Source organism: Chiloscyllium punctatum, chromosome 5, assembly GCF_047496795.1.
Source record: "Chiloscyllium punctatum isolate Juve2018m chromosome 5, sChiPun1.3, whole genome shotgun sequence".
NCBI classification, from domain to species: Eukaryota; Metazoa; Chordata; class Chondrichthyes; order Orectolobiformes; family Hemiscylliidae; genus Chiloscyllium; species Chiloscyllium punctatum.
In genome coordinates, this window is record NC_092743.1 from 13,483,526 (window position 1) to 13,504,401 (window position 20,876).

General features: G+C 44.5%; 1 protein-coding gene across 4 annotated transcripts in view; it reads right to left on the reverse strand.

The window, feature by feature from the left end:
- The window catches only part of cdh7a (cadherin 7a), a 183,108-nt gene that overhangs the window by 123,830 nt on the left and 38,402 nt on the right, over positions 1 to 20,876 (reverse strand). For all 4 annotated transcript variants that reach the window (XM_072569783.1, XM_072569781.1, XM_072569780.1 and 1 more), the window contains one exon: positions 12,413 to 12,803. In XM_072569783.1, the coding sequence (XP_072425884.1) occupies positions 12,413 to 12,637 (225 nt within the window). In that variant the 5' untranslated portion in view covers positions 12,638 to 12,803. The remainder of the gene's footprint in view (positions 1 to 12,412; positions 12,804 to 20,876) is intronic.

The window sequence follows — 20,876 nt, forward strand, 5'->3', positions numbered from 1 at the left end:
TGCTCAGCCCAAACCATCACGGAAACCAACCTCCCATCCATGGACTCCAACTACACATCTCGTTGCCATGGAGTGGCTGCCCATATCACCCAAAGACCCCTCCCACACCGGTAATACTCTCTTCCAACCGGCAGAAGATACAGAAGCTTGAACACAAGCACTGTCAGGTTGAAGAACAGCTTCTTCCTGCTGTTATTAGACTGATGAATGGACCTCTCTAATCTCCAGTAATGGTGATCTTGCTTTGTGCACCTCCAGTGTAGCTATAGCCTTGTGTGCCTCACCCTATCTAAGGGCCCTATGATCAGTATGTCCCTGTTGCAATGATCTGCCTGTTCTGCTTGCAAACAAGGCTTTTCATTGTACTTAGGTACATGTGACAACAATAACTCAAATCAAATCAAATCAAATGCATCCCTCCTTTGAGCATGAAACATGATCAAAGATTTGCCTGGCTTGCCTACATTGAAAATGCAGTCAATCGGTCATTTGAAGCCTTGCTCTGTTTTCAGTCGCATAGTGGGGCCTCATTTTAATTGCAATTTCACAGTAAGCAGGGTTGTTCCACTGTCCCAGTGTTACCACTGTGACACTCCACCTAGTTTCAACCCCAGGAACTTCCTTACGTGACCACAGCACATTGCTGGCTGGTGAGGGAGGGGATTTAATTCATCAGAGCCTAGTTGTGGGAAGCCCATTCCAGGGTGTCTCACACAGACAGCAATAGGTTGCAGTAGCTGCTTTTCCAAAGGCAGCCCATAGAGGGAGGTGCCACTCTTCCTGACCAACCTGAAAATAAACCTTCACACCATCTTGGTCAGGTTTCTCTGCAGCTTCCGATAAACCCTGTTACGGGATCCCTCTCAATGCCAGCACAACAAATTGCACTCACGTAGCCCACTTACTGCAATAAAAATGATCACTTCACAGGAAGGTTGTCGAACACATTTCGACATGGAGACTCGGACTGATGTTCGAAGAGGTTGGTACTGAAGAGTAACTGAAAGGAGCAGAAAGAGTTAGAGAAGTAGAGAGTGAGGTCTATAGAGGATCATTGGTGCTTCTTTCATTGACTTCCCTGAACCACCATTCCACCAGGGGAACGGTGAATCTGACATCTGAAATAATTCAGCTCCATACCATGGGAGCCACGTCTGGTCATGGTCATGGGGGACAAAATTCATCATGTGCTTGCTCAGCCTTTGACCAACCAGGGTGAAGATTATTCGAGGGCTTGGAGCTCAAGCTAAGGTCTTGGTTTATTGTGCATGCTCTGATAAACTCAGAGAATCACTCACTCTACCGCAAGCCACTCAAACTCCCAGAGAAGTGGTGGCTCCACAAATTCCTCCAATTCCAGTGGCAACAAACAAGGTCCAACTAAGACGACACATTCAACATCAAGGAACTAATTACTCAATATCAGTTCCATTGGCTGGAACATTTTATCCATATGCCTGATAGCAGATTCCCAAGATATCTGCTTTATTCAGAACTGGGCCTTGCCATTGGCTGGCTCAGTGGAACGATCAGTGAGATTCACTTTCTCTTAAGGCACAACTGCTCAAAGATGACAGCAGAGACTTCAACGTCATTGGTTTAACAGCAGAAGAGTGTAGCAGGATCTTTTCATCCAACAGATCATCATCCCCTGTGGCTGCATCTTCCACTCCTTATTGAAGGAGCTGATAAAGGTCGAAGTTCACCTTGAAGCTGGTCACTGTCACTCATGGTGCATCCCGATCCAGTTCCTTCCAGCCTTTCCTGGAGGAGCAGTTAAAACATTTGCAAGATCCTCCTGCGGTTCCAGGGATGATGTTTCTTTCACAAAGACAGGCTCACTGGGGAATGAATTAACAGCAATTTCTTGCAGCTGATGAATAAACAGGATTCAAATACATGTGTCTCTGTTTAATAAACAGCAATGCTGACTGGGAGTGACATAGAGAACAATAATCTGCCTCCCATTGCAGCAATAACCTGCACCTGCCCTTAACTGTGATTCTTCCTGAATCTTTATGTGTAATGGAATACGGTTGGAGAAATTGAGGCTTCAACCACACACTGGATCTGATAGAATTGATATACCCTCCCCACCCCGGTATCCAATTTAACAATAGTGTTCTTCCCATTAACCACAATGTCTAGATTCCAAAAATCATCCTGTTGGAGTGTCACTTCCCCAAGCAGGAATGTTCCTCACTGGCATCTACTTCTTGGACAATTGCATTTTGGAGTGGTCTGATTCATCTCATAAACTGTAAACCTCTACTTCAGCAAAGCCTCTGAACTTGGCCATTCTTATAGCATGCATGACACACAACATTACTTAATGGGCAAGGTTGGCACAGATGCGAATTTTTCCTGGCACACTACAGACAAGAAGCAATGGTGGTGCTATTTTGGTTGCTCTCTTACTGGTACATTGGTATTCCTCTTATTATCAAAATGAACGGAGTTGGATTCCATGGACACAGTCAAGGGAAGTACTCCTTAACTGATGAAAAGTTTGTTCTGCTTGTGAAGTTCAGCTAGTCTAACAGCTGTGTTACTTTTCCCCATGGAGCTTCCTATACATTGGGGAGACAGGCCGCCTACTTGCGGAACATTTCAGAGAACACCTCTGGGACACCCACACCAACCAATCAAACCGCCCCGTGGCTGAACACATTAACTCCCCCTCCCACTCTGATTGGACATGCAGGTCCTTGGCCTCCTCCATCGCCAGACCATGGCAACACGACTCCTGGAGGAAGAGTGCCTCATCTTCTGCCTAGGAACCCTCCAACCACAAGGGATGAATGCAGCTTTCTCCAGCTTCCTCATTTCCCCTCCCCCTACCTTGTCTCAGTCCCAAACCTCGGACTCAGCACCGCCTTCTTGACCTGCAATCTTCATCCCGACCTCTCCGCTCCCACCCCCTCTCTGGCCTATCACCCTCACCTTAACCTCCTTCCACCTATCGCATTCCCAACGCCCCTCCCACAAGTCCCTCCTCCCTACCTTTTATCTTAGCCTAATATGGTGGGACCTCTCATAAGCTCATCTCTTAATTTTCCATATTGGCAATTATCAGCAGGATGGTCTGGTTCAATTATTTAAAAAAAATCAATAGTTTCCCCAGGTTCTTGGTTGATCTGCTTGCACTTTGCCATGTCTAAGACGGTGCTGTACTTTAAGACAAAATAGAAGTCATAGGTCTTAATTACATCCTCATAATTTGTGGTCTGTTCCTTAACTGATGAGAATTTGGCATTGAGACTGCTGCAGATCATGGACAGCAATTCACCGACACAGTTCATAGCTGGCTTCTGATTAAAGTTAGAGGCACTCCAAATCTGCTGAAACCTCAGCAAAGATTGATCAAGTTGATTCAGTTCCTTCATGTGGTCCAGGGCCTCTAGTAAAGGCAATCTTTGGTCCAACATCGGTGATTTTGTGAGCTGCATCGTGACCAAACCCTTTCATAATCCAGCCTTTTCCAGGGGTGCACTCGAATTTATAAATGAACATCAGCCAACTCCACAGCAGAAGAACAATTCTTAAACTAAAAGGAGAGCACTGAGAACCTCAAAGGGTCACAAATGAGTACTTGTCAGCAGTCCAGTTGAGAATGGTGAATTAATATTACAGTTCAGAGACCTAAAAGCCTGGATTTTCCAATCGCTGTAATTTTAACACAAGCAAACACCCACTACTGGGCTAACATTGCCATTAAAGAAACATCAATCAGAATACCTAAGCTAAAGAGATATTGCTTTCATACCAAGATTCTTAAAATGAAAGATTAGAATTGAGTTGGACTAAATTGTAATGATGACACTGCAAAAGCTAACAGACACGTTGAAGTATTGTCGATCTGCTTTGTTCTGATGGATTTTATATTAATTAATATGTATTCTGAACACAGAATATTTTCCTTTACCAAGCTTCCAGCACTAGCATTGAATTATTTCAGTGTCTAACTCACAATTCATTGGCGCAAGATCCAAGAGAAGGATTTATGTTTATAGAGCTCCTTTCACTGTTTTGATTGTCCTCAACGGAGTTAAATTTAAAGTGTAATTTTGAAATATATTCACTGTTGCAAAATAGGAATCTCAGCTCATTTGAACTGATCTATGCTCCCAGATACACTTTAACTGGAAGAGTTACTAAGCGTTTGGCGCACAAGAACAGACCTTTGAACCCAAAGGATCAGATTGGTGTTACTACTTCAAACAAGGCTCCTCCCATTTCTCCTCTTTGAACACCGTGAATATAACTATTCATTCTTTTCTCTCTGATTTATTCATTGAGCCGCCAGTTAACCTCAACTGACTGTGTGATAGCTGGATTTTCTAATCGCTGTAATTTTAACACAAGCAAACACCATTAAAGAAGCTGGATTAGTGGTGCTGGAAGAGCACAGCAGTTCAGGCAGCATCTGCTATGCTCTTCCAGCACCACTTATCCAGAATCTGGTTTCCAGCATCTGCAGTCATTGTTTTTACAATTAAAGAAGCCATCAATCAGAATACCTAAGCGATAGAGATATTACTTTTAATACCAGGATTCTTACAATGAAAGATTAGGATTGAATTGGACTAAATTATAAAAATGACACTGCAAAAGCTAACAGACATGGTGAAGTATTATTGATCTGTTTTGTTCTGATGGATTTTATATTAATTAATATAGACGAGTTTAATGGGGTTCCATTGTGATACACAGATATAGTTCATATATATAGGGAGGGTCTGACATGTAAGACTCTATAACAGCAATATCCATCTGAGCAACCCCCTCCCAAGCCTTTCCCCAACCATTCTTCAACCCTTGACCTCTTTCTCCCTTGCAGCAAAGACTAGAACTCAAGCACAAAGTTTAAAAATAAGAGGTCATTGGGATGTACAGTACAGTAACAGGCCCTTCGGTCCAACTCATCCATGTCGACCAGATATCCCAACCCAATCTAGTCCCACCTGCCAGCACCCGGCCCATATCCCTCCAAACCCTTCCTATTCATATATCCATCCAGATGCCACTTAAATGTTGCAATTGTACCAGCCTCCACCACTTCCCCTGACAGCTCATTCCATGCACACACCACCCTCTGCTTGAAAAAGTTGCCCCTTAGGTCTCTTTTATATCTTTACCCTCTCACGTTAAAACTATTAGTCCTCTAGTTCTGGACTCCCCCACCCCAGGGAAAAGACTTTGTCTATTTACCCTGTCCATACTCCTCATGATTTTATAAACCTCTATAAGATTTACTTTCCCAAAATGCAGCACCTTGCATTTACCTAAATTAAAACTCCACCTGCCATTCCTCAGCCCATTGGCCCATCTGATCAAGATCCCGTTGTAATCTGAGGTAACCCTCTTCGCTGTCCACTACACCTCCAATTTTGGTTTCATCTGCAAACTTACTAACTGTACCGCTTTTGCTCACATCCAAATCATTTATATAAATGACAGAAAGTAGAGGGCCCAACACCGATCCTTGTGGCACTCCACTGGTCACAGGCCTCCAGTCTGAAAAACAACCCTCCACCACCATTCTCTGTCTTGGTCTTAAAACGGAAATCATAGAATCCTAGGGAAACAGGCTACTCAGCCCATCAAATCTACACCAACCCTCTGAAGAGAATCCCATCCAGACCTACCCCTGTAATACTGCCTTTCCTATGGCTAATCCAGCTACCCTGCATACTATGGGACAATTTAACATGGAGGAGAAAGTGAGGACTGCAGATGCTGGAGATCAGAGCTGAAAAATGTGTTGCTGGAAAAGCGCAGCAGGTCAGGCAGCATCCAAGGAACAGGAGAATCGACGTTTCGGGCATCCTGTTCCTTGGATGCTGCCTGACCTGCTGCGCTTTTCCAGCAACATATTTTCAGCAACAATTTAACATGGCCAATCCATTGAACCTACACATCTATGCACTGTGGAATGAAATTGGAGAACCCAGAGGAAACCCATGCAGACACAGGGAGAATGTGCAAACTCCACACTATCACTGGAATCGAACCCAGATCCCCTGCATTATGAGGCAGCAGTGCTAACCACCTCACTGAGTAGCTAGTCTATGGAATTCTCTTCCCCATGACACATTAGTGGCAAGGTCACTGAGTTTATCTGAGGCTAAGTTGGACCCGCTTTTCATAGTCTTTGGAATCATAGAGTCATACAGAATGGAAACAGACCCTTCACTCCAATCAGTCAATGCCAACATTAATCCCAAACTAAACGAGTCCCACCTGCCTGCGCTTGGCCCATATCCCTCCAAACTGATTCATGAACTTATCCAATTGTCTTTTAAACATTGCAATTGTACCCACGTCTACCACTTCCTCTGGACGTCCAATCCACACTCCAACCACTCTCTGTGTAAAAAGGTTGCCTCTCATGTCCTTTTTAAATCTTTCTGCTCTCACCTTAAAAAAAAGTTCCTTATTCTAGAAACTGCCCTCCCCCCTCACCATAGGGAAACAACGCCTTCCGTTCACTTTATCTAACCCCCTCATGACTTTCAAAACCTCTACAGGATCACCCCTTATATTGTAAAATAAAGATACATCATGCTGTAAAAATAGCAAATTTGGAAACACATTTGAGTCAAGGGTTTAGGAATGGGCAGACAGGAAAGTGAGGTTGAGACCACAATGGGATCAGACACGATCTTAGCAAATCACAAAGCAGGCTTCAAGGGCTGGACAGTTGACGCCTGCTCCTACGTCCCACATTCTCCACTTATTAAGATGACAACTTGCGCTATAAAATAGTTGCCGTGGTCTGCAATTCATCCCAAATCCCAAACCTTGCTCCCTCTGTCCGTCACAACTTTGTTTCTTCATCCCTGACACTGGAAGAGTCATCAAAACATACAGCTATACAGAACGGAAACACAGGTGAAGGGATGGCTGGAAAATGGGAAGCTTTCAAAAATGAGATATCAGAATCCAGAGATAGCATGTTCCTGTTCGGGTGAAAGGCAAGGCAGGTAGGTGTAGGGAATGCTGGATGACTAGAGAAATTGGGGTTCTGGTTAAGAAAAGAAAGGAAGCATATATCAGGTATAGACAGCAGAGATCAAGTGAATCCTTAGAAGAGTATAAAGGCATGAAGTAGCTTTGGCGAATAGGGTTAAGGAGAATCCAAAGGGATTTTATAAACATATTTAGCACAAAAGGGTAACTAGGGAGAAAATAGGACCCCTTAAAGATCAGCAAGGTAGCCTTTGTGTGGAACTGCAGGAGATGGAGGAGATACTAAACAAGTATTTTGCATCAGTGTTTACTGTGGAGAAAGACATGGAAGACCCAGATTGTGGGGAAATAGATGGTGGCACCTTGAAAAATGCTCATATCACAAGGAAGGAGGTGTTGGATGTCTTAAAATGCATTAACCTGGATAAACCCCCAGGACCTGATCAGGTGTAACCTAGAACTCTGTGGGAAGCTAGAGAAGTGATTGCTGGGCCTCTTGCTGAGATATTTGTATCATTGATAGTCACAGATGAGGTGCCGGAAGACTGAAGCTTGGCTAAGGTGGTGCCACTATTTAAGAAAGGTGGTAAGGAAAATCCAGGGAACTATAGACCGGTGAATCGGACAATGGAGGTGGGCAAGTAGTTGGAGGGAATGTTGAGGGACAGGATGTACATGTATTGGGAAAGGTAAGGACTGATTAGGGACAGTCAACATGGCTTTGTGCGTGGGAAATCATGTCTCACAAACTTGATTGAGTTTTTGAATAAGTAACAAAAAGGATTGATGAGGGCAGAGCGGTAGACATGATGTATATGGACTTCAGTAAGGTGTTTCACAAGGTGAATAAATCTTTACTGAGCCCTTTCAAGTTTCACAACATCTCTCCCACAGCAGGGAGACCGGAAATGAATACATTTACAAAGTGGTCTCAACAATACCCTGTACAGCTACAACATGGCCTCCCTTGTGTTCTTGGGAAAAAAAAATCACCTACAGCCAGTCTTCGCCAATCTCCACCTCTGCCACTGATATCATCCAACACTTCAATGCAAATTTATCCTCTGTTACTTGGTTATTTCACTTACTCACTGTAGAAAGGTCCCAGAAGAAATTCACTCCATTTCACTAGATCGCTTATAAACCCCAGCCTCCCAAAACTCCTGTTGGTGATCTGCCATTGCCTTATTATACATCCTTAGGGCATTTTTGCACATGGAAGGCAAATATATGATGTTTCTAAGCATGGATAGACTAGGCACTGCATGGTTACTGAATTACCCTACAGGACTTCAAAATGGACAGTTGCCTCTCTGGGATGTGGTTAAAACAGAAAAGAAAAGCCTCATTTTCCACCAGTTTCTCCCCATGGTATTAGTCCCTCTGGGTAGACAGCATGACGTGTATCATCGCTGATCTCCTCTGTCCTTCATCAGATTTACAGAGACTGCCAAACAATGCTTCCTTTAAAGGAACACAGTTTTATTGCAGTGTTCCGCTTGGGGACATTACAGCCTTCAGGATTCAATATCAAGTTTAATAATTTTACAGCCTGAACATCTCCTTCTGAATGTATTCCCAAACCCCACTTCCCAGGTCCTGTCGTGACATGGATTATTTTCAGCACAACCAATTCATTATCACCCACTCATAATCCACGGTATCACCTATCAAGCTTCTTTTCTTCTCCAGCTTGTTATCTCAATCACTTTCTCTTTCTCTCTCTCTCTCTCTCTTTGGGCTCCATCTCCACCTGTCTGCTCACTCCATCCCCCCCACCCCCACATCTAGCCCCCACTCCCTGTATAAATACCACCTTTTCCTATCTCCGATCAGTTCTGAAGGAAGGACACTGGACTCAAAACATTAACTCTGTTTCCTCTCCACAGATGCTGCCAGACCTGCTGAGTTTCTCCACCACATGAGGATTTTTTGCTGGTATTCACTGATATTTACCTTTGTCAGGCAGGGAGGTACCTGTCAGGCAGGGAGGAAAGGGTCGTGTGAGGGAGCCGTGGTTTAATGAGGAATTGGAATGCCTTGTTAAAGGGAAGAGGGCGGCCTATGTAAAGATGAGGCGTGAAGGTTCAATTGGAGTGATTGAGAGTTATAAGGTAGCCAGGAAGGATCTGAAGAGAGAGCTAAGATCAGCAAGGACGGGACATGAAAAGTCCTTAGTTGGTAGGATTAGGGAAAACCCAAAGGCTTTCTATAGGTATGTCAGGAATAAAAGAATGACTAGGGTAGGAATAGGTCCAGTCAAGGATAGTAGTGGGAAGTTGAGTGTGGAGGCTGAAGAGATTGGGGAGACACTGAATGAATACTTTTCATCAATATTCACTCAGGAACAGGACATTGCTGCCGATGTGAATACTGAGTCACAATTAATTAGAATGGACGGCTTTGAGGTATGTAGGGAAGAAGTGTTGGAAATTCTGGAAAGGGCGAAAATAGATAAGTCCCCTGGGCCTGACGGCATTTATCCTAGGATTCTCTGGGAAGCAAGGGAGGAGATTGCAGAGCCATTGGCCTTGATTTTTATGTCCTCGTTGTCTACAGGAATAGTGCCAGAAGACTGGAGGTGAGCAAATGTGGTTCCCTTGTTCAAGAAGGGGATAGGGATAACCCTAGTAACTATAGGCTGGTGAGCCTCACTTCTGTTGTGGGCAAAGTCTTAGAGAGAATTGTAAGGGATAGGATTTATGAACATCTGGATAGGAATAATGTGATCAAGGATAGTCAGCATGGTTTTGTGAAGGGCAGATCGCGCCTCACAAACCTTATTGAATTCTTTGAGAAGGTGACTAAGGAGGTGGATGAGGGTAAAGCGGTAGATGTGGTGTATATGGATTTTAGTAAGGCATTTGATAAGGTTCCCCATGGTAGGCTACTGCAAAAAATACGGAGGTATGGCATTGAGGGTGTGTTGGAGGTTTGGATTAGGAATTGGCTGGCTGGAAGAAGACAGAGGGTAGTAGTTGATGGTAAAGGTTCATCTTGGAGTGCAGTTACTAGCGGTGTTCCGCAAGGATCTGTTTTGGGACCATTGCTGTTTGTCATTTTTATAAATGACCTGGAGGAGGGGCTAGAAGTTTGGGTGAGTGAGTTTGTGGATGATACGAAAGTCGGTGGAGTTGTTGACAGTGAGGAAGGATGTGTCAGGTTACAGCGGGATATAGATAAGCTGCAGAGCTGGGCAGAAAGGTGGCAAATGGAGTTCAATGTGGGTAAGTGTGAGGTGATTCACTTTGGTAAGAGTAACAAAAAGATGGAGTACTGGGCTAATGGTTGGATACTTGGTAGTGTGGATAAGCAGAGGGATCTTGGTGTCCATGTACACAGATCTCTGAAAGTTGCCACCCAGGTAAATAGTGCAGTGAAGAAGGCATATAGCTTACTGGCTTTTATTGGTAGAGGAATTGAGCTCCGGAGTCCTGAGGTCATGTTGCAGTTGTATAAGACACTGGTGCAGCCGCATCTGGAGTATTGTGTGCAGTTTTGGTCGCCATACTATTGGAAGGATGTGGAGGCACTGGAACGGGTGCAGAGGAGGTTACCAGGATGTTGCCTGGTCTGGTAGGAAGATCGTATGAGGAAAGGCTGAGGCACTTGGGGCTGTTTTCATTGGAGAAAAGAAGGTTTAGGGGTGACTTGATAGAGGTGTACAAGATGTTTAGGGGTTTAGATCGAGTTGACCATGAGAACCTTTTTCCACGTATGGAGTCAGCTATTACAAGGGGGCATAGCTTTAAATTAAGGGGTGGTAGGTATAGGACAGATGTTAGGGGTAGATTCTTTACTCAGCGAGTCGTGAGTTCATGGAATGCCCTGCCAGTAGCAGTGGTGGACTCTCCCTCTTTATGGGCATTTAAACGGGCATTGGATAGGTATATGGAGGATAGTGGGTTAGTGTAGGTTAGGTGGGCTTGGATCGGTGCAACATCGAGGGCCAAAGGGCCTGTACTGTGCTGTATTTTTCTATGTTCTATGTTCTATGTTTCTCTATTTTTTTGCACCCAGAAGCGTAATGACACACAATGAGCTACCAAAATCCCACTACCAAAATCACCGTGATGTTTTTTTAAACTTATGACTGCCACCAGTAAAACACACATGTAGCCAATTTGGTACATACAGCCAAAGCATTGTGGGTAATACAAGCCATCTGGGTTTGCTTTATCATTTCTAAGCAGCCTATTACAGAGATTTCATACCATGCCTCTGGAGGAGGTGGGACTTGAACCTAGGACTTTCAGCTCAGAGGTAGAGACATTACCATTGCACCACAGGAGCCTCCTGAGCTAAAGCTAATAACCATCACCAGTAAAAACAACCTTTTAGCCAAGTCAGTATTTACATGCAAAGCCATATTGATTTTTATTAATTACATGTATTTGTAAATTAAACATGCACAAGACTCATTCAAATCGGTGGCGGAACTCACATAATTAGTATTAAAGGAACAGAGAAGGTGATATTCATTCTTGCATCAAGACATACAATGGCCTGACAGAGTTGTTTATGAGCAAAGCTGCCATGGAGTTACAGACGGTCCCAAGAGTTGTAATAAAAATCTTGTCGAACCACTTGGTTCTCCATGAATCAATCTTTGGCATTTGGGGCATTTCAAACAATTACGTTGACAAGGACTTTGTTCTTGGGAAAGATGTCAGGACTCTGGAGAGGGTGCAGCAGAGATTTATGAGAGTAGCAAGTAGGATGAAGGACTTCAGTTACACGGCGAAACTTGAGAAAATTGAGTTTCCCTCCTTCAAGCAGAAACAAGGTTAAGGTAGGATTTGATGGAAGTGTTCACGCTCCTCAAGTATTTTATTGGATAAGTTTAAAAGCAACTGCTTTGAGTGTCAGAGAGTTGGGTAACTAGATGATGTAGATTTAAGATAGTTGACAAAAGCGCCAGAGGAGATTTGAGGAAAACTATTTATGCAGTTGGCTACGATCTGGAATTCAATGCCTGCATGGGAAATTGGATCAGTAACTGTAACAATCAATGTTTGTGAAATGATGGGGAAGAGGAGTGGGATCAATGGGATAACTCATTCAGAGAGCCAGTACAGGCACGATTGGCTGAATGGCCTCTTCTATGCTGCTGCATCGGTTTGTTAAATTTGGACAAATGTTGTAACTCCAGTGCCACTCTCTGTGTCAGCTCTTGCGTGGTTTAGCAATTTGTGAATGAGACTGTCAGGCTTTTTGAAATCACACATGAGATGGGGTTCCATGCTCTCAAACTCCCCCTCCGTGCCATTTCCATGGAGGTGCGCCTCTGTCAAAAGAGCGCAGGCAGGAATTATAGCTATATTCACATGTTAGGTCCTTCTGGGGGCCAGCACTTCATTCAGATGAGCGGAATGAGTGGAAATGTGAGGGGGGTGGGGTTGAACTGTACAAATGGGCATTAACAATGAGAGTCGCTTACCTTCCCCACGTACAACGGGTCGGTGCCTGTGTATTCCTCCAACACAAAGAATTGGTTCCACACCCAGCCACGTTTCATCCGTCTGTGAGCTTCCCCCGGCTTTCCCGTTGAAAGGTGAGATCCCGGCACTGCCGATGAAGGAGTGGATTGCCTTGTCCCACTCAGGCACAGCAGTAGTGTTATTACCACCAGAGAACAGCACAGCCTCACATCTCTCGGTTGCATTTTTCTACCCCGGAGAGTAAGAAACACAGGCAACTGTTCCGCTCGGCTTGACAACAGCAGCCTCAGTTAGGGCTGTCAGTCTCGAGAACAGAGATGCAAAGCTTGTTGAAGGTTGGTCTCAGGAACCTTGCTGCTGCAGAGTAAACTTTACTGAAGAAACAGACACCTGGTGCGGATAAAGACAAGAGTTGCTGTCAGTTTAATGTCTCACCAAGCTCTGACATCTTGCTTACCATGTGGAAGGACCAGATCTAAAGGTGCCTTAGACAAGTAATGAGAGTGAGCCTTCTGTTCAGTGTAACACAAATGGCACATGAACATTGCACTGCAACAGTGGAGAGATGACATTGAACGAACTGCGGATGCTCTAACTCAGAATCAAAAACAGACATTGCTGGAAAGACTTAGCAGGTCCAGCAACAGCTGTGGACAGAAATCAGAGTTAACATTTCAGGTCGAGTGACACTTCCTCAGAATTTAAATTCAATTAACTTCAAAACTCAAGTCAAGAAGTGAAAGCTAATTTCTTTAATAGTGACCCCAGCACACGATCGCAAACATCAGTCCGGATCACTAACGACCTTTCGGGAAGGAAATCTGCCATTCTTACCTGGTTTGGCATGTGTGTGACTGCAAACCCACGGCAACTTGGCTGACTCTTAATTGCCTTCAGGGTGCATTTCGGGATTGTTAATTAATGCCGGCCTAGCAAGTGACACCCACACCCAGTAAACCAGTAAGAAATAGCTCATTGTGTATCATTACACGTGGGCGGCATGGTGGCACAGTGGTTAGTACTGCTGCCTTACAGCGACAGAGAGCTGGGTTCAATTCCTGCCTCAGGCGACTGACTGTGTAGAGTTTGCACGTTCCCCCCGTGTCTGCGTGGGTTTCCTCCGGGTGCTCTGGTTTCCTCCCACAGTCCAAAGATGTGCAGGTCAGGTGAATTGGCTATGCTAAATTGCCTGTAGTGTTAGATAAGGGGTAAATGTAGGGGTCTGGGTGGGTTGCACTTTGGTGGGTCGGTGTGGACTTGTTGGGCCAAGGGGCCTGTTTCCACACTGTAATCTAATCTTAAATCTATACGGGAAGGATAGTTTGCAAAGTTGGGTATGCAGCTTGCTTTGTTGGTGTCCATTTTACATTGCAGATATTTTTCTGATCAACCTGTTCAGTTATTTTGACACACACTTCTGCACATTAACCCAAGCCTCCTGGCTCGGAGGTAAGGACACTACCATTGTGTTACAATGGTCCCCATTTTAAAGTGTATGATTGTTCGAAAGCCTCTCCTCTAGCTAATTAGAACATCATTGTGGAGTACGGCTCCAGATGAGGATCAGCCATAATCATAGATAGAATGGCCCAGTTCATAGATTCCATGTTCCTAACTTTGCGTAAATTTCCATTCCATATCAAACATGATCTCCATCTGAAAGATACAGATCCTGAATTTAGATGCCTCCAACTTCAAGCTCTTGATTCTTTATCTCCATGAGTAGACACCTGGGGTAAACCTTGCCTTTTTTTTGTTGAGTGTGAGTCGCATTGTGGCTCTTTTGGTGGGACGATCACCATGAGATTTCTCACATTATCTTAGCAAAACGCGCCTCATTATCTACCTGCTCCATAAGAATCTTTCATGTCTGATTTCAATCCCATTTTACCACATGCTGCTCCCGGAATAGCTAATCATCTCTGTGGATATTCACCGCATCCCTGGCACCCCTGCACAATCTTCCCAAGACCCAGCGGGCAATAGCACTCCGAAATCAGGTGACAGACGGAATCTGAACAAGTCGGAAAAGGGGATTATTTTCCAACAGGGCATCAAGAGGTCCCAGTCACGGAGGTGGTGCAAAGCACAGGAATCCTCTTCCCGGGAGATCGCCAGAGAAGACGAAGGCCCCTGGACTCTGCCAGTCTGCTCTGAGATCACCACCTGAGTCAGTTCCACTTCCTCAGTGCCCAAAGTGTGATGAGAAGGTCAACGGTCTTGTCACTTTTCTCTCTGCCACCTCATACTCACTCTATCCCTGCTGCCACCAAGACTCACGCTCGACTGTCACCACCCAAGCAACCTCCCCCTCAAACTGCACACCCCCCCCATGATCAAACCTCCATGCTGCCTCCTCACGAGTCTGAGACACCTCATTGTTTGACCCCCTGCATCGGCATTAACAAGTAGGCCTCACACTTTTACCTCACTTAACCCCTTTGTTTCTCTCATTCCAGGAGACAACAACCCCCTGAAAGGGCAGAGGAATCTGTACAGGTGGAGGGGCCCTGGCATTAGACTCCCCACCTCCCTTGAGGAGACCCCTGCAGGAGAAGACTGTGACTGCTCTTGGGGATACCATCCAACACTTGCCAACCAAGTACCAGCCCCATTGCACTGTACCTCTCTGTGACACTCCCCACCGTCAGTGCCATTCATTTCACACCATAGTGAGCCTTTCACTGTAATATCTTCTCTCTTATGCTCTCTCTCTCTTTCCTTTACATTGCACGTTACATCAGTATCTCCATCACCATCCCAGTGCAACAGCTAGCTACCCATGAAGCCAGCTTCTCACCCTCTGAGGATGACAACACAGAGGCCTCAGAGTGAGCATCAGCAAGGCTGCTTTCCCCACCCCCCACCAGCTCAGACCCTGACACCTTGGAGGAGGAGGTTAGACTGAGAAAGGACACAACCTGAAGTTCCTCACTGTACCAGCTCCACACCTGCTGGAAGAAGTAATGCCCCAGGCCGTGAGCATTGAGAGAGCTGCTAGAGACCAGGCATCTGCTCAGCCCCAGGTAGGAGAGGACCCTGGGGCAATTAGGGACTTTGTCCACATGCACAGGGAGGACCAGGAGCATCAGACTAGGATGACCCTTACTGCCCAGAAGATGTTGGAGCACAGAGAGTCATGTGACCATCTCGCTGTCTCCATGGAGAGGTTGGTGGTTGTCATGGAAACCCTGGTCCAGCATTCCCAGAGTCTGCTGGAGAGGTGCTCACACCTGCACTCCATCGCCCAAGCCAAGGGCAAGAGCAGCAAAGGAATTGGGAACCTGTTGAGGTCCCCAAGTACGGCTTCCTCAAAGGGAGACCGAGATAGTAGGAAGCATCCCTCTGGAGGAGTTCTACACTCTGAGAGTGAAGAGACTTCTCCTTGTCTCAGTCCTTATAACCAAGTGGACTTTTGCCCAAGACTTGTATAAATCTTTCTGGGCACAGTTAGATACACCAGAGAATTGATGTCAGATTGCATAATTACAATCTCAATTGAGATAGTACAGTTTAGACTCTAAAGCCCAGCCTATTTGAAAGTAATAATTGAATTCATATAACACCTTTCACAATGTCTCAAAGCATTTTATCACACTGTTGTAATACAGGAAACACACAGATAGCAAGTTCCCGTAAACAGTCATGAAATCATAACAGCACAGGAACTTCGGTCCAACCAGTCCATGCCGAACATAATCCCAAACTAAACTAGTCCCACCTGCCTGCTCCTGGTCCATATCCCTCCAAACCTTTCCTATTCATGATTAGATTAGATTACATTACTTACAGTGTGGAAACAGGCCCTTCGGCCCAACAAGTCCACACCGACCCGCCGAAGCGCACCCACCCAAATCCATTCCCCTACATTTACCCCTGCACCTAACACTACGTGCAATTTAGCATGGCCAATTCACCTAACCTGCACATTTTTGGACTGTGGGAGGAAACCCACACAGACACGGGGAGAATGTGCAAACGCCACACAGTCAGTCGCCTGAGTCGGGAATTGAACCTGGGTCTCTGGCGCTGTGAGGCAGCAGTGCTAACCACTGTGCCACCGTGCCGCCCTCATGTACTTATCCAAATGTCTTTTAAACATTGTAATTGCATCCACATCTAAGGCTTCCTCACAAAGTTCATTCCACCCATGAACCACCCGCTGAGTAAAATATTTGACCATCATAAGATCAGATAATCTGCTAGTGAGATAAGTATTAACCAGGACACTGGCAATTACCTTCTGCTGTTCTTCATAAGATGTCATTGGATCCCTTCCTGAGAAGTCAAGCAGGGACTCCCATCACATTTGAAAGATCGTACCTGGGGCACTCAGGAACTGCAGTGTCATATTTAGAATTTAAAATGCTTGTGCTCAGAACTCAGATTTGAACCTACAGCCTTCGGAATGTGAAGAGAGTGCTCCCAACCCATCCACAGCTCAGAACGGGGCATAGTTTTCCATGGGAAAGTGGGATACCTTTCCGATATATTTGTACTACTCCTCCAGACAAACTTCCGTTTGACAAGCCTGCATTTGCACACTGTTGGTGCACTTTGAATGGAGTTATACCACTGACAAGATTTCCTTGAGAAAGCACAAATAGAGAGCTATTAAATGACAGACAGGGTACTGAACCATATGTGCATTGTGTCTCTGCTGCCCTATTAAAAGGATAAAACACAATCACTAAGGAGTTTTGCAACAACTACGGAAAACACAAGCCATTTAGAACTGAACCCAACATCTATCATATTTAGAAAAGTGTTCTTAAGTGCAGTTTTGTTCCACCTGAAAACATTACTTCTGTCCCTGAGAAGTATCTTTATGAGATACCTGCACTTTCTAGCTTCCATTTGGCACTGATCGCAGTGACACTGCTGGCTTTGACAATAATGGAGGGAGTCACCCAATTGCTTAAGTGGGGATGAGACAAATGCTGGAGCCTGGCTCTCTGCACCTATGTTACCAACACAGACAGGTCAACATGGTGATAAATTTACAGTCCTGTGTGGATCTACAGCAACACAAGTTCCAGATAGGTTATTGGGCCTGAATTTTCCCAGTCCTGTGCTCAAGAGATTGTTTGGGAGGCAAGTCAAGATATAGATCACTGTCACATTCAAAATCCACGAGATCAATTGAGATCTAGTTCCTGGAGCTAAGACTACAGACCCAAGACTTCCTGCCCATTGTTCCTGCAGCTCTGATACATTCCTGGGTTGGGGTGTATCAGGGGAGATGAAGGCTGAATGGTACTATCACTGGGCTGTTAATCTAGTGACCTAAATAGTTGCATTCTTTTATTCACCACAACTTAGAAATCTAGCAATCTCTATTTTAAACAAAAGTGACTGAGCTTCCACAACCCTTCGGGTTACAATATTTCAAAGATTCACAACCTGAATATTACATTTCTCCTCAGCTCAGTCCTAATTTGCCCTCACTTGGAAACCATGCCTCCTTGTTTTAGACTCCACAATCAGGGAAAACATTTTATCTATATCTACACCGTACGTATTTTATAGATTTCAATAAGAATACCTCTCATCCTTTGAAACCTGAACAGATGCAAATCCACTTTCCCAAATCTCTCACCATAGGACAGTCCTGCCATCCCAGGAATCTTTATTTCAATCACTCCATATTAATAATAATATCCTCTCTAAGCTAAGGTACTATACACGGTATTACAGGTACAGTCTAACAACACTTTGAAAGGATATAATATAATTGAGGTAAAGCTCTGCTTGTCCTCTAATCAAATCTTCTTGCAATGAAGGCTATTAATGCTTTAGTCTTCACTATAACTTCCTGCACCTGCATATTATCCTCCAATGATTGATCAGTAAAGACATCTTTGTAGTCTACACTTTCTCCTCTTCTTTAATCCCTTCACAGGATTGGGGGAACTGTCACATAGGTCAGCATTTATTACCCATCCCTGATTGCCCAGAGGGTAGGTAAGAGTCAAACAGCTTTGTGTCTGGAGTCACTTGGAGACTAGTCCTAGAAAGAACTGCACTTTCCTTCTCCAAAGGGCATCAGGGAAACTGATGAATTTTTATGACAATAGTTTCATAATCATCATTAGACTTTTAATTCCAGACTTTTTTTTTTACATTGAATTCAAACATGGTGGAATTTGAACCTAAATCATTGCCTGGATCTCCAGATTAATAGTTTAGTGATAACATAAAGGGAGATGATAGTGATATCATCTCCCTTTATGTCTTACCATTTCCGAAATACGCTGCACCCAATACCAAAGTGGGTGACCACACAATACATTCTATGTGCCCACCTCCTGCCCATCATAGGCCTGTCCAGTACCTCTGGAAGCCACTTTTCAGAGAACACTTTCTCAGCAAGCTGTGTTATTCACAAATTTGGAAATATTACATTTTACTCCCAACTCAAGTACAGATATACATTGTGAACAACTGGAACCCCAATCCTTGTGATACCCCACTATACACAGCCAGCCAATGTGAAAGGGAGCCATTTACTCTTTGCTGCCTGTTAGATAATACATGATTCCAAAAGGTAGCACAGGCACTATTTAAGAAGTTATTGGTAAGATGAATCTTACATTGTGCTTTAACTTTGCAAACTAACCTCTTATTGGAGATTTTAACAAAAGTTTTCATTAAATCAGGTACTGTATACCATGCCCATCCACTCCCCTTTACTAATTCTTGAATATTGCTGAAGATGCATCCTGTTGTAGATTTTCTTTTTAAATCATTCATACTAAAGTCAAAGGAAAGTTATATTTAGACTGTGAGAGGAGATACTCTTGTAACTGCCTTCACTGATCAATAGTAGAAGCAGCCATAATCCCAGCAGACCATAGGACTGTTCTCTCATTGGACACAGAGAGAGGGGAGATGGATGGTAAATTTAAACCAAGGGTCTCCATGCCTCAGGTGAAGTTGAGAAAGCAGGACCTTTGTGGTAATTTCTGTTGGCATGGGCATGGAATCTATACCAACGGTATCATGCTATGTTGCAAACCAGCTGTCCAGCCAACTGAGCTACTGCTGTCCACCACTGGTCAGTGCATGCACTGTGATTCACCTTCTCAATAACTTCCTAAATAGTGCCCGTGCCATTTTTACATCATGTAATCTTGATCTTGAAACAGGATCAAACCAGCCTGTGAAATATTGGCTACCCTGACCGGGTATGTATGCATATACTTATGGAGGTACGTTATGCAAATCATGAACCAATCTGAGGCCATCTATTTTGGTCCCAAAAAATGTCTGGAATGCCTCAGATTAAGGAACAGGTTCAGTAGCAAATCGAGTGGTGGGTGCCGCCAACATATGCTGCCACCAAGTCAAAATGGCATTCTGACTGCACACAAATCAGTAATGTGTTATATGAATTTTAATGCCATTGTGATGCCAAGTATGCACACTACATGCCATAAAGACTGCTAAATTGTATCATATATTTGGCTGTTCACAAGATGGAAGGCACTGACTGTACACCTGTGCTTGCAAAACATACAACAGTTTCCAACGTTAGATGTAATTGAATTACAGTTACTCAATACCCTTGCATATAGAGAATTAACAAATTCGGATTGTTTTGAAGAGTGTGGTGCTGGAAAAGTACAGCCGGTCAGGCAGAACCGAGGAGCAGGAGAGTCCACTAAGGACATGCAGGTCCTGGGCCTCCTCCATTGCCAAACCCTAACCACCCGACGCCTGGAGGAAGAACACCTCATTTTCCACCTTGGGACCATCCAATCACACAGGATCAATGTGGATTTCCCCAGTTTCCCCGCTTCCCCTCTCTCCACCTTATCCCAGTCTGAAGCTTCCAGCTCAACACTGCCCTCTTGAATAATCCTTCCTGTCCATCTTGCTTCCCATCTATCTACTCCACCCTCCTCACCGACCTATCATTGTCATCCCCACCTCCATCTCCCTATCTCACTTTCAGCCACCTTTCCCCCCACCCCTTCCTATCTATCTCTCAACTCTCAACTCCCCCCCTCCCCCCGCCCCACTCTTATTCCTGATGAAAGGCTTATGCCTGAAACATCAACATTCCTGCTGCTTGGATGCTGCCTGACCAGCTGTGTTCTTCCACCACTTCACTCTTCAACTCTGATCTCCAGCATCTGCAGTCCTCATTTTCTCCAAATTGGGATTGTTTGTTAGGCTTGTGGTCAGCCCGACGTGTATGTCCTGGAAGCTACATACACTAATACACAATATTCTCTTCTTGGCAAAAATGGAGCAGCATGGAAAGGATCTGCATCAACTCAACAAAACAGTAGCCAGCCACTTTCTGATTCATTTATTTTGATCAGAGTCAAACTGCCTGCTTTCACATTTAAACAAAGCTTTGCAGTTATCTGTCAGTCATTATTAGATGGTGCATTATCTAAGGCATCACTTCTTCCAATCAGGGTCCACTTGCATCCATCCATCACTCTCCTCTCA